This window comes from Periophthalmus magnuspinnatus, chromosome 20, assembly GCF_009829125.3.
Source record: "Periophthalmus magnuspinnatus isolate fPerMag1 chromosome 20, fPerMag1.2.pri, whole genome shotgun sequence".
Classification (NCBI taxonomy): Eukaryota; Metazoa; Chordata; class Actinopteri; order Gobiiformes; family Gobiidae; genus Periophthalmus; species Periophthalmus magnuspinnatus.
Genome location: NC_047145.1, coordinates 24,071,540 through 24,086,776, shown reverse-complemented (window position 1 = coordinate 24,086,776; position 15,237 = coordinate 24,071,540). Strand labels below are relative to the sequence as shown.

At 38.5% G+C, this 15,237-nt stretch overlaps 1 protein-coding gene across 1 annotated transcript; it reads left to right on the top strand.

The window, feature by feature from the left end:
- Nucleotides 1-1,238: 1,238 nt before the first annotated feature.
- On the top strand, nt 1,239-14,408 carry rmc1 (regulator of MON1-CCZ1). Its single transcript, XM_033985559.2, has 21 exons — nt 1,239-1,437; nt 4,121-4,197; nt 5,139-5,223; nt 5,554-5,610; nt 5,713-5,799; nt 6,145-6,285; nt 6,409-6,512; nt 6,837-6,926; nt 7,935-8,040; nt 9,651-9,756; nt 9,991-10,035; nt 10,243-10,296; nt 10,705-10,833; nt 11,529-11,635; nt 11,713-11,832; nt 11,902-11,979; nt 12,404-12,508; nt 12,886-12,954; nt 13,206-13,293; nt 13,778-13,915; nt 14,023-14,408. Exons 1-21 carry the CDS (start codon nt 1,339-1,341, stop codon nt 14,100-14,102), a joined length of 1,965 nt encoding a protein of 654 aa, XP_033841450.1. The 5' UTR covers nt 1,239-1,338; the 3' UTR covers nt 14,103-14,408.
- The last annotated feature ends 829 nt before the right edge of the window (nt 14,409-15,237 follow it).

Genomic DNA, 15,237 nt, shown 5'->3' with positions numbered 1-15,237 from the left:
TGATTTAGTTCTTTAGTCCTGGTTTAGTTTAGTGTTTAAATAGTCACAGACTAATAACTTCATCACATTTATAAAACTTGTATCTAAACATTTGTCTTGTTTTAAGTCATTTTAAAGATATAAATAAGAACCATAAAACATGTTCATTTTGATTTCTTCTAATGTGTTCAGTGATTCAACATGTATCTGATATCTCATTTGTGACTTTATGATTTAACCTAACGCTGGTCTTTGTACTAACAATAAAGCATCCACAAACCACTCTTTTGTGTGTCTGAGTGTTCTGTAACATTTTTATAAACAACATTCATATCTGTCCATATATTTATTTATATACACATTTTTAAATAATTATTTAACAGTGGCAAATGGTGTGGTTAAAAATAAAAATATGAATTTATTTATTCTGTAGACTTTATCCAAAAGTTAGTTCATTTTAAATACTGAATAATTTAAAGCCATAGTACATAACTTTAAAAAATATACTAATAAAAGCACGTTTTTTTTTTTTTTTTTTTCATTTTATTTGTGTTTATTGCACTGAAAATCATAAAACATACATCCTTTCTGTGGTACGCTTATTTCCATGGAAATGCTGTCCCTTTGGCTATAATATTCCGCAGTATGCCATAAAATCTCCATGGAGAATGTATGGCTTTAACTTTCTTTTTTCATGAAATCATGCAGGTGACGTGCCACCTACAGAAAGTTACATACTGTACCTTTAGTAATTAATAGCCTATAAATATTTATTCCACTTCATCTATGAACATTCTCAACATAACATACTCTTTCGGTCCAAATCTTTATTTTGTTGTTCATGAATCTTTTAATTACAGCAGTCAAGTTACAAATGAACAGGAAACATGAGCCAGATGTGGTTTACCTTCTAATTTGAATTTTGGCGTAACTCATTTCACCTTATTTCACCTTAAATACTGCAAAATTTAAGCAGATAAAACATATTAGGCTGAACTGTATAATTTCAGTTTTTCTGTCATCGTTTTATCATCATGTGATTTTGGAGTCACATGATTCTGAAAAAGCAAAACAGACCTATTTCCTTTTACTTTTCAAAATAAAGTATCCAACTCGCTTCAAACGTGTAAATGGTTTAAAATATCTAACTAGTTTCCATCAGTACGTATTTAAAAGTAGTTTAAAAGTCTATCATTACCTTACCCTAAATATATAAAGTGATAAATGTCCAAAGGTAGAGTCTGTGGTTTTATTTTGAAAGGCGCGGTTGATGTCGCTCCTGCACACTTCACTGCTGCTGCAGATTTCGGGACACATTTCACTCCAAACACGTGAGTTTGTCCCGTAAAAGTGTGGGACATGTCTGAGGATCATTACCTGGAGCTGAGCGAAAGCCCCGTCACCTTTGAGCACGCGTCCAGCGTCAACAACGTGTTCTTCGATGAAGCCAACAAACAGGTTAGCCTAGCATTAGCATTAGCATTAGCACAGCACTGGGTCTTCAGGAGGTAGTTTGAAAAGTTGCCTCATTATTAGTTTATATTATATTGTGATTTTGCGAGAAACGTGCTTATATATTGTGTTTCCCCATGGCACAAATATTATTTTATATGAATGATTTGATATATGTGACTTTATAAATGTGACATTTTCCCCATGTTTCATATTTAAGCATCCTCTCAGTACAGTATAGTTACTTTTTATGTTTTTTATGAGTCAGTCATATATGACTCTGGCACAGTTCTCATTTAATGTAGCTCAGTAGACCTAGCCAACAAACAGAAACTGTAAACAATAGGTGTGTTAGTTTCAGTGTAGTTAGGTCCTCCCTTCAGACAGATATAAGACAGTGTCCACAGTGATCTGACCAGAACTGAAGAAGCAGCTTGGATGAGCAGCCAAACATCTTCACTCTAAAACTTTTGTGTAGTTGACTGAATTGAATTTTTCTTTTTCTATGGATCATACCTGGACGACTGAGGGATTACGCAGATAATGGGAAACTGTATATATTTGACTTTGTTTGTTAAAGAGCTACTTAGAGCAGAAGTCCTTTGTTATTAATTCACACTTCTTTTAGGATTATATTGAACAATATGATTTGACTGAAATGACTTTAGTTTGTGTCGCATTTTATTGAATTTTCCTCTTATTACAGTAATTATTATGTATAAAATGAATACTTAACCTGATCAACACGTTTTCTTGTTATGGTGAAGTTTTATGAGATTAATTAGGATAAATTAGACAGTGTTTCTCATTAAAGTAGGAGGTTATGATGGCCTAAAAATAGACCTGTCATGATAACATATTTTGAAGTTTGATATATCGCTAATTAATGCCACTGACAACAACCCAAGAGCAGATTTAAACCACACAAACTGTTCTGAATGTAAAATACAGTGAAAAAAACACAAACTGCAATAAATAAAAGCACAATGACACACTTTACTACTTTGTAGTAATTTGTATCTGTAATGAGTCAAAATCAAATCAAAAAGACTTTATTTAACTCCAATGTCAAGAGTCAAGTTATTCATTCAACCTTCTACATCTTAAATCTTCTTGTCTAGCCAAAAAAATAACCAAAATTGTCCCAGCAGTGCAAAGAAAATATACTTGTTGACCCCCCAAAAATATTGTTCCATCTAACATGTATTGAACAACAAGTCGATATAGTGATTATCGTGACCGGACTACCTAAAAAGTCTAAAAATAACCTGGACTACTTTGGTATTTTGGCATAATGAAATTTCCCATTAATAGGAGGCTCTGGTGGACCCCATAGTTTAAGTCAATGTCGCTCAAACATTTCACACCAATACCACCAAAGAAAAGATTTGGCTTTCTGAGTAGCTCCAGCTCTAAGTCAGGTCCATAACAGGACTATTCCAGGTCTAATCTAGGGCTAAACCAGGTCTAAAAGTGGACTACATTATTTCCACTATAGTTCTAAACACAAATGAATGGCAAAAAAGTGGATAAAATGAACTGTATAAACATCAAACCTATAAACTGCAGAGCTGTCCCAGTACTACCTAATGGAGCTGGACCACAGTTTGAGAAACACCGGTCTAAAAATAACCTGGACTACACTGTCATAGTGAAATTAGACATTGTAGCTCATTCATAGACTTATAAAAGTGACGACACTGGTCAAAAATGGCTCCTTAAAGATTAAGTATAGTGACATACCCGAGAATTTCCTTAAGATAAAATTATGCAAATATAAATCATCTGTGGCATCATCATAGTCTCATAAAGTCTACGGAAATGCTGAATTAGTGTTTGGTTTTATGACTTAAGTTTATTTAAGAGATAGGTGGAAAACTATGACTGTGTTTCTATGACAACATATAGTTCTATTATATTGGAGATGACTATAAATAAAAATGAATATTGTTTATAGTATATTTTGTATTGTGTTAAGGAAAGCATTTGTGGATTTTCCTTTTCAAGATTTGTTTTGAAAATACCAGAGGATGTCTTACCCTCCATGTGGGAGTACTAATTACACACTAGTCTGTATCTGTATCACCTATAAATACTCAAATATCTGCCCCATACTAAATTAATGTCCATGTTTTAGTTAAGTTTATTTTCACTTTGTAAAAAAATATAAAATAAGATACTTTATGCAATAGAATGTGAAGGACGGTTACCAAAAACCCTCAGGGGCCTTAAAATGTGGTAACTGCCATATAAAATGCATAAGGCTCTAATAAAACTGTGCAAAATTCATGTGTAGCTTATGACAGATAAAATGCTTCAATACAAACAGAGTCAGAGAGAACGATTTCAATCCTGGAACTGACAAACTCTACTGAACTAAAGGTAAAAGGAGCTGTTAAATTGAAAACTACCACTTCATGACATCACAAGGTGGAACTGAGCATTTTGAGCTTTGGAGATGTAGACAGACTAATAGTGTTAATCAAACATGTGTGAATGAAACAAAACACAACTCCAGGTCTGTTTTTGAGGAGGTAGCAACATTATAATATGGCTTAAAACTCACAAGAGTCAGTTTTGTGCAATATAGGACCTTTAAACTGACATTGTGAAAAATTAGCTGAGACGCTAGTCCAGTCTAAATACCTGATAATGTTGAATCAGATTTTAATGTGTGTCTTTGTTGCAGGTTTTCGCAGTGCGTTCAGGTGGTGCCACAGGAGTGGTGGTAAAAGGTCCTGATGATAAAAGCAGCGTGGCTTTCAGGTACAGCTCAGAGAGTGTGACAGTACTATTGCCAACCTCTATTAAGCAACTAAATTAAAAGACAACCCAATTATTTATAGGCATAGATGAATTCATTATATTAATTATTTATTATTACTTATTTATTTATTTGTCCTTTGGTGAAGTTTTCACATTATTTATAAAGTATTTATTCATGTTGTCAGTGAAACAGCTCCTTGTCCACTGTCTGATCTGTCAGGACTTATTGATTTTAGCAACTCTACAAAAACCACCTAGACATTCCATTACACCGGAAGTGGTTGTGCATACTGGAACTAGCCAGATACCATTGTGCACAGAGCCAGTTTAGATGAATAAACAGCCTTTGTCCTGTCTTTTCTCACATTAAAGTACATGTGAGGTAACAACATTATAATATGGCTTAAAACTCACAAGAGTCAGTTTTGTGTAATTTAAACTGACATTGTGAAAAACCGGTACCTCATGTGATTTTTGTGCCACAGACTCTACATATGAATGGACATAGCTAACCTGCTAGCGGCCACAAATGAGGTGCCTTCTTTTTCCTGAGATTGCTAATTTCCCAGTTACCGCTAAACCAATGGTGGGAAAGGGTGTTACCTTCATCAGCCTCACTCCTGATTGGCTCTTTGGTTGCTATGTTACTCAGAATTCCACATATGGCTCCAAATTTGCTGCTATCACTGCTAGCCTCGATGAGCTTCATTTGGAGCTTTTTTATTTAGTCTATGGTATTACCATATGACATCACCAGGTAGAACAGTGTTTTCAGTTTGAGAAAAGAACTCAGCCTAAATATGCAGGGTTTGTGTGTTAAATATAGGTGAATGAAACAAAACTCCAGGTATGTTTGTGATGAGGAAACAACATTATAGAAACCCATTAAGAAACCCTTTAAAGTGAATATAATTATGTGACGTTTGTCTCTTCTTCTGCAGGATGGAGGACAAAGGGGAAGTCAAGTGCATCAAGTTTTCTCTTGGAAACAAGATCCTGGCTGTACAGAGGACCTCAAAGTCTGTGGTGAGTCCTGGACTAAGACGCGGACTAAGACGCGGACTAAGACGCGGACTAAGACGCGGACTAAGACGCGGACTAAGACGCGGACTAAGACGCGGACTAAGACGCGGACTAAGACGCGGACTAAGACGCGGACTAAGACGCGGACTAAGACGCGGACTAAGACGCGGACTAAGACGCGGACTAAGACGCGGACTAAGACGCGGACTAAGACGCGGACTAAGACGCGGACTAAGACGCGGACTAAGACGCGGACTAAGACGCGGACTAAGACGCGGACTAAGACGCGGACTAAGACGCGGACTGGTTTAAGTAAAGTGTGTTTTTCTGTAGGATTTCATAAACTTCATCCCAGATTACCCGCACACAGAGTTCTCTCAGGAGTGTAAGGTCAGGAAACACTGCCTGATTTTAACATTTTATATTTTATTTGTGAAAAGTTTAATGTAATTTTTTGATGAACAGCATTAAATATTTAGTTTTATTTTTCAGACAAAGAACGCAAGTGTGCTGGGCTTCTGTTGGACTAACTGGAATGAGGTCGTCTTTGTCACAGACCAGGGCATCGAGTATTACCAGGTACGAAAAACAAACGGTACTAAAGAAGGGCTGAGGGAGGATTGAGGCAGCTGCTGTAGACTCTCTCTCCTCCCCCTCTCCTCTCTCTTGCCCTCTTTCCCTCTCTCTCTTTTATTCACTCCTTTTCTCTCCCTCAGGTCTTCCCGGAAAAGCACAGTCTGGAGCTGCTGTAGTCTATTAGTCTCTCTCCCCCCCTCTCTCTCTCTCCTCTTTTATTCACTCCTTTTCTCTCCCTCAGGTCTTCCCAGAAAAGCACAGTCTGGAGCTTCTGTAGTCTATTAGTCTCTCTCCCCCTTTCTCTCTCTCTCGCTCTCCTCTTTTATTCACTCCTTTTCTTTCCCTCAGGTCTTCCCAGACAAGCGCAGTCTGAAGCTGCTGAAGTCACAGAGCATAAACGTGAACTGGTTTCAGTACTGCCCTGAGACCTCTGTGATTCTCCTGTCCTCTACTGTCCAGGGCAATGTACTGCAGCCGCTCACATTCAGGGTAAGCCCCAGTACACAGTGCCTCATATCAGTACCTTACAATGTGTTTTTTGTGTACCTTTTGTGCCTCTCTAATGCTTGTACTCAGGAGCTTTTTAAATGTGTTTATTTTTATCTGTTTCAGAACGGGACAATGTCTAAAATGTCCAAGTTTGAGATCGAGCTTCCTGTGGTCCCAAAACCGGCCAAACTCAGCCTGTCAGAGAGGGACGTCACCATGGCAACTATGTAAATATCATTAAATTTGCTAAATTTTGCTAAATTCACAGAACTAGTTAATTTTAAACAGCTTGTAGTGGTTCAATGTTATTCCTCACTTACTTTATGCATTCTGAACATCCTAATTACTCACCGCAATGAGTTTATAAGCGCAACAACAACTTGCAACCTGATTCTCGGACAGTACAACACTTTATTAATAATTAGATGCAGACATACACAGCTGACTTATTTTGATCTCTTAACAATATATTTGTGCAGGAGCAAGGCACATTTTGCTCAAATACACGGAGAAACCAGGTCCAGGGCCTCTAACATGTGTTTATTCAACAGTTATGGTCAGCTTTATGTGATGTACTTGAAGCACCACTCTCGCTCAGCCAACAGCCCCAGTGCAGAGGTCGTACTCTATCACCTGCCCAGGTAAGAACACACCTGCTCTGCTCCTCTGGCTCTGCTCCTCTGGCTCTGCTCCTCTGGCTCTGCTCCTCTGGCTCTGCTCCTCTGGCTCTGCTCCTCTGGCTCTGCTCCTCTGGCTCTGCTCCTCTGGCTCTGCTCCTCTGGTAAGAATATACAAGTTGTTTACTTGTCAACTCACCTGATATTTATCATAATCAGTACAATAGTGATTAGGTGAGTTATTGTGTGAGGCTCACAAAATCTTGTCATATTTCTCCATCTGCACTGAGATGGAGCAAAGCGGTCTGTAGTTCCATTTGACAGATATCTGCATTATCATATATAGTATCTTGTATTTGTATTTTCTAATCACAGGGAGGGTCAGTGAGGGCCCATGTCCTGAACCTGTTCACAACTCTCTTTAGTGCTGTGTATTTGATGTTTCCCCTGGTTTAACTGTAGACTAGATCAGGAGTTAATTTGTCATATTAGTTGTATATTTCTTATAGGGGTTTGAGGTTTGCACTTTAACCACTTCAACCTTATGGTTAAAAGAGACTAAACACAACAGGGCGTTTGGTTTGTAGGTTTATTGTCCAAGTATGCCATGGTTTCTGAAGCAAATAAATACTACATCAAATTAAGAACAGAGGTGTTGGTCTGAGGAGCAGCTCCATGTGCCTCCATGTTCAGCCTTAAGTAGTGCCAGCACACCTGAACTGTGTCAGTCAGGGACATTTTACAGTAATACAGTTTCTGATGTGTCCACTAGATGCCCCACTTAGGGAATTTGCAACAGGGAGGGTCAGTGTGACTCTTTACTGTCATTTGTCTGATAATAACTGTGTAACTGTACATTTGTCTTGTATGTGTGTGTTTTGTGTGTGTTGTTGTGCCACAGGGAGGATCTGTGTAAGAAGGCTGAATGTGGCTGTATGTTCTTTATCTGATATGACCTCTGGTTTAACTGGACACTTAAATATCTGTTATACATTTGTCTTATATATCTGTGTGTGTATTACCTGATTACAGGGAGGGTCAGTGTAAGAAGGCACACGTCCTCAAGCTAAACACCACGGGAAAGTTTGCTCTAAACGTCGCTGACAACCTGGTGGTGGTACATCACCAGAGCTCTCAGGTCTCACATCAACACGCACAAAAATATATATATACACTAAACATACACACACAAACACACACACTTTAAACACACACCACTTTAAACACACTTTAAACATACACACACAAACACACTTTAAACATACACACGCACACTTTAAACATACACACACACTTTAAACATACACACACACTTTAAACATGCACACGCACACTTTAAACATGCACACGCACACTTTAAACATACACACACACACACTTTAAACATACACACACAAACACACTTTAAACATACATACACTTTAAACATACACACACACACTTTAAACATACACACAAACACACTTTAAACACACACCACTTTAAACATACACACACAAACACACTTTAAACACACACACTTTAAACATACACACACACACTTTAAACATACACACGCACACTTTAAACATACATACACACACGCACACTTTAAACATACATACACACACACACACTTTAAACATACACACACACACACTTTAAACATACACACACACACACTTTAAACATACACACACACACACTTTAAACATACACACACACTTTAAACATGCACACGCACACTTTAAACATGTACATGCACACACTTTAAACATACACACACAAACACACTTTAAACACACACACTTTAAACATACACACACAAACACACTTTAAACACACACACTTTAAACATACACACACAAACACACTTTCAACACACACACTTTAAACATACACACACATACACACACACTTTAAACATACACACACAAACACACTTTAAACACACACACTTTAAACACACACACTTTAAACACACTCACACACTTTAAACATACACACACACACTTTAAACATACACACGCACACTTTAAACATACATACACACACTTTAAACATACACACACACACACACTTTAAACATACAAACACACTTTAAACATACACACACACTTTAAACATGCACACGCACACTTTAAACATGCACATGCACACACTTTAAACATACACACACAAGCACACTTTAAACACACACACTTTAAACATACACACCCTAACACACTTTAAACACACACACTTTAAACATACACACACACACTTTAAACATACACACTTTAAACACACACACTTTAAACACACTCACACACTTTAAACATACACACACAAACACTTTAAACATACACACACTTTAAACATACACACACTTTAAACATACACACACACACACACTTTAAACATACACACTTTCAACACACACACTTTAAACATACACACACAAACACACTTTCAACACACACACTTTAAACATACACACACACACACACTTTAAACATACACACACAAACACACTTTAAACACACACACTTTAAACACACTCACACACTTTAAACATACACCCACAAACACACCCCAAACACACACTTTATACATACACTTTAAACACACACAATTTAAACACACTCACACACTTTAAACATACACACGTTCATGCAGACCTACTGTTATTACACACAAATGTTGGGTTTGTGTGCTTGTTAGGGACATTCCACTGAGTTACATTTATTTCTTGATGAAACGTTTCACAGATTTCTTGTCTTTTCTCAGACGTCTTTGATTTTTGACATAAAGTTGAAGGAGCCGGACTGCGCCGTGACCCACCAGCCTGTACTGCCCGCGCGCTCCATCGCCCCCTACAGGATACCACTGTCTGGTAAGATTACCGGTGATTATTCATTCATTACTCTGTGGTGATACTTGCCCTGTGGCAGACTGACAGAAGTGAGGCTGTCAATTTGTGCCATCTGCCCCTCCCACCACCACTCACACACCACATTCATACACATGAAGTGTGTTGCCTAAGGACACAACAGTATGCACTAGTCATAGCTGTGATAAATCATAATGAATTAGATTTGTAGTCATATCTTCTTGTGTGTTTCCTCAGGTCCTTCGGTGGTGCCCTCTCAGCCTCCTGTGCTCTGTCAGCTTTGTATCCTTCACTCTAATACACACAAACTTTTAATGTGTTAAATGTCAATATATAGTCCTATTCTAAGTATTTACAAACCCTCAGTAAACATTAAACACGGAGTACTACAATACCAGGAGCAGATCAGAATATTGCAGTATAAGCAGGGGTACAGTACTAGGACAGTGTATCAGGAGCAGATGTGTTGTGACCTTTGACCTGCCTCAGACTCTTCATCGTGGAGTGTGTTTCAGCCCGACATCATCATCAGTGCCAGTGAAGGTACGTGTAATGTTCACTTTTAAAACCTGTTGTTGCATGTGGCCTGCAGGGGGTGCTGTTTCTTGCTCCGTCAGATTAGATCATGGACCTGACACATCTGTTCTAATAAAAAATAATAGAACATGTCTAACTCTGACATCTCACTGGTTTAGTGATTACTATTTATCCCCCACCATGCACCTGATATTTATAACCTGTAGTGTAGTTATATAATTATTATATTTCTATTTTATTTATTTATATATATATATATATATATATATATATATACACACACACACATACACACACCACCACACACCACAGGTATCCTAGAGGTGCGCCTCCGTGCCGCTGTTCACCTGTGCTATCATATTCATGTGTCTAACCTGTTTACCTGTGTTACTCTTGTATTATATTATACTACAGGTTATCTGTGGTACCTGGAGGTGCGTCTCCCTCCCACTGTGCACCTGCTCCAAGACAAAGGCAAACTTATGGACTTCCTCCTGAGACGCAGAGACTGTAAAAGGGTCATCCTGTCTGTGTGTCAACAGAGTAAGAAACAATATTTCTATGTAAATACATTGGTCCCTTGTTTATCGCGGGGGTTACGTTCTAAAAATAATCCGCAATAGACGAAATTTGTGAAGTATCAGCTTTATTTTTTAGAGTTGTTATATATGTTTTTTGCTGTAAAACCCCTCACCACACACTTTATACACTTTTCTCACACAGGTATTAACACTTTCTCACATTTCTTTCTTGTTTAAACTCTCTCAAAGTTCAAACCTTCGTAGGCGCCTTTGTCGGTGCAGAACGTTTCATCGACATTGTGGGTTTTGTCCGGGAGAAAACTTGCAAACATACAGCACTTCAGAGTCACACTGCGATCCAACATTTATGTAAATTTGTCTGAACACATTCTGTACTGTACAGGAGACACGGCACGGAGGAGACTGATGGACAATGGTCTACAGTCCAACAGCCAATCAGGACGCAGAACACAATGGTCTATAGTCCCTTAGCCAATCAGGACGCAGAACACAATGGTCTACAGTCCCTTAGCCACTCAGGACGCAGGACACAATGCACATTCATACACTGTAAAAAAAAAAAGCATGTAAAATTGCACAAATTAACATACAAATACTTCCACATGTAACAGTGGTTCTGTCAGCTCAGTATAGCTGTGTATATTTGTCTATTTCAGTGTAACTCTTAAACTAACAGTTGGCTCATGTGTGTTGCAGTTCTGGAGTCTGCAGAGAGGGGGAGCCTCCCCGTGGTGGCCACAGTGTTTGACAAACTGAACCAGGTGTACAAGGAGTACCTGGAGGCGGAGCAGAGCTATTCTCAGGTCGGAGGCAGAGCTTAATGTAACACTCTAATACTCAGATGCCTGAGGCTAAACTGATGCTATACTTCCTGTTTCAGGCGATGGAGTCAGGGGCGAGAGGAGGAAACGCAGCTCAGAAACGACCAATCAGAACGCAGGCTGTGATCGACCAATCAGACATGTACACACATGTGCTGTCTGCCTTCACTGAGAAGAAGGTGACGTTTGAATAAAGATGTTTTTTAAATAGTTTGATCGAATTTAAAATATTAAATATCTCTCTTCAGGACGTGTGTCATAAATTCACCATCGCCGTTCTCATGGAGTACATCCGCTCACTCAACCAGTGCCAGATCACTGTACAGGTCAGACTGACTCTGACTCTCTAAACTCTGACTCTCTAAACTCTGACTCATGTGCAGGTCAGTCTTTTGGATCTAGTCTTTTCTTGTTTCTTTCACTGATTTATGTTTAGTTTTTATTATTCAACAAAAATATGAACTTTGATCATACTTTTAATCATGATTACTTTTATTATTTAGCAGGTTAGCAAAATGAGTCAGCAAAAATATGACACTGATGAAGCTATGAACCAAATCAGCTTGTTATAAAACCCAACTTTTATCTTAAGGGGAGTTTAGAGACACACTGTGTATTGTTTTTCTTATATGTGTTTATTATTTCCATATTTCAACACCATATTATCTGTACAAGCTGCTGATAGAGGTGTTTATTGTCTTATTTTTGTCATATTTATGTTTTTATGTTTTTGTTCGTGTAATATTTCAGCACTATCTGTACGAGCTGGTGATCAAGACTCTGGTCCAACACGAGCTGTTCTACATGCTGCATCAGTTTCTCCAGTACCATGTCCTCAGTGACTCCAAACCTCTGGTACGCTACCTCCTAAACTACATAACACTGAGACCCCATACCTGTGGTAACCTAACCCTACACCTACCACCTAAACCTAGCCTAATCCTGGAAAAAATTACAATCTTAAAGAAAGGTTAAAAACTACTCTATCTATTTATCAATTTGAACACATTTTTACTGTGTTAAAATACCATTTGCCAATTGAAGTTATTTTACTTGAAATAAGAAAACAACAAGCATTTTCTCACTTGAAATGAGACAAAAGCTAGTACACTTGAGCTAAGAAAAAAATATGTGTATTTATATTTAGTATATATCACATTTCTCTCTTTCGCTCTGGTAAAATGTACATTAAACCACATTTGAACCCCAGATCTCTTGTGTCTCTGTCTCAGGCCTGTTTGCTCCTGTCTCTGGAGAGCACCTACCCCCCAGCTCACCAACTGTCTCTGGACATGCTCAAGGTAAGACAGGGGCTGAACATTTCTGCACTCTGCTGCAGGACACTGGGTCTGACTGCAGAACTGTGAATACAGTGTAATCCTCTGACTGTGCACTGGTTAAAAACACTGTAGGACATCTGGTTCAAAAGACGCTCTGGCCTCAGACGCTGAGTTACGTCTGTGATTCTGAGAGGACATTTTGTGAACCTGGCCTCTAACGAGGCGGGCCTTTAATTGGCAGCTGGATCTGAATTGTGTCACTGTCTCTTCAGCGTTTGTCGACGGCGAATGACGAGATTGTGGAGGTGCTCCTGTCCAAACAGCAGGTTCTCGGCGCACTCAGATTCATCCGCTCTGTCGGTACGAGGATTTTTATGATTCAAATAAGATACTAGAGCCTTTTTCTGTTTCACAGTGGGGGAAATGTCAGTGTTGCAAAGTACAAGAAAGGCGGGAGGGTAAAAAAATGAAAAAATAAAAGATAAATTATTATTTTAAAATGGGCAGCCCTTAAAGAGCCCATATCACACTGTTTTCTGATCTCTGTTCTAATGTTTTCTCATCACAAACAGACCTGGACTTGTGTTTTGTTTCATTCACACATGTCTAACACACAGACCCTGCAGATTTAGGCTAAGTTCTTCTCTCAAACTGTTCCACCTTTTGATGTCATGTGACTAATAATAAAGTGTTACTCAAACAGTGAATGAAGCAAAACAAACTCCAGTTGTTTTTTTTTGGGGAGGTGATAAAATTATGACATGGCTTAAAGCTCGTTCATGATAACGTGTAGTATTTTTATATTTTAACATATATTTTAACATATTTAACCTTCTCTCTCCAGGGGGCCATGATAACATCTCTGCTCGTAAGTTCCTGGACGCGGCTCTTCAGACCGGAGACCAGATGTTGTTTTACACAGTGTTCAGATCATTTCAACAACGCAACCAACGCCTGAGAGGGAGTCCAGTGTTCAACCCAGGTGTGGGAGGGCATCTGACACAGGGATACAGGAGGATGGGAGGGCATCTGACACAGGGATACAGGAGGATGGGAGGGCATCTGACTCATTTATGTTTGTGTTTTCAGGTGAACACTGTGAGGAACACGTGGCTCATTTTAAGAAGCTGTTTGGTGAACAGGCCTTAATGAAACCTGCAACTGTCTGATACTACAACTACTACTATGATTACTACTACTCCACTTACAGCTGCTACTACTGCTACTACTTTTACTGCTACTACTGCTACTGCTACCTGGACCAAAACCAAAATCTCCACCTGGTAAACCATAGGACCTGTTGTAATAAAAATACTTGTTAAATTATTGTTAAATATTTGAACAGAACATATTTTGACACTTTGTTCCAAGAGGATATGGACCAGAATGTTGCTAGGAGTGTTTCAGTTTGATGATGTACAGAATGAATGTAAGTGCTTTGTTTGTAAATATGTGTAAAATAAATCCATTGTTGTAAATACTCAGTGTACTGGGCTCTTGTTTGCACTGAGACTCTACAGTCAAACTGAATACATATGTGGTGTTTTTTAGTGAGATGGTGCACTTGGCCCTAGTAGCCACCAGGGGGCCACAAGCAGCACATGCTCTGCTCAGCCTTTGGTCTCTTGCAGGCATTTAAAGAGATACTATGTGACATTTACATGGGTGACAAATGGATTAATGGGGTGGCTTGAAAGATTTCACATTCAGTCCACATGGCTTTGTGACTTGGCTTTCCAAGTGCCACCAGATTTACACCAGGTCTACTCCAGAACTAAACCTACACCAGGACTAAACCAGGACTAAACCTACACCAGGACTAAACCTACACCAGGACTAGCCGCCTCAGTGCCTTAACCTCCTGAGACCTGGCGTCCTCATATGTGGACAACACGTTTTTGGCTTGTCTAGGCCACAGTGCAAATTATTAGATGAAGAATAACAGCATACAAGAACAGCAACAATGTAAATATATTATATATATATATTCATATTTTTAACAGTTTAGAATGTTTAGAATATTTTATTTTTTTTGTTTTTCTTCCTGCTCCTGTCTCTTCACATGAGACACATTGTTCCAAGAGGCACAATTGTTGTTTCACATTTTGTTTTTACATTCAGGGCAAATGTTGCCGTGTTCAGGGTCTTAATAGTTTTTGCAAATCATTATTCAAATGTTTTATCAAAATGAGTATAATGTCCACATATGATGACATTTGATTTACATAATTTTTTCTCAGAAACTACATAATGTAAAAAGATAATTCTTTGTATTTACACTCATCAGGTCCCAGTCAGGCCAAA

What these genes read in the sequence shown, in the direction of transcription:
- rmc1 (XM_033985559.2), top strand. Translation starts at nt 1,339, where the DNA reads ATGTCTGAGGATCATTACCTGGAGCTGAGCGAAAGCCCCGTCACCTTT. An exon ending in TGCAGCCGCTCACATTCAGG is followed by an intron (nt 6,286 to 6,408) that starts GTAAGCCCCAGT and finishes TATCTGTTTCAG; the next exon opens with AACGGGACAATGTCTAAAAT. An exon ending in TACATCACCAGAGCTCTCAG is followed by an intron (nt 8,041 to 9,650) that starts GTCTCACATCAA and finishes GTCTTTTCTCAG; the next exon opens with ACGTCTTTGATTTTTGACAT.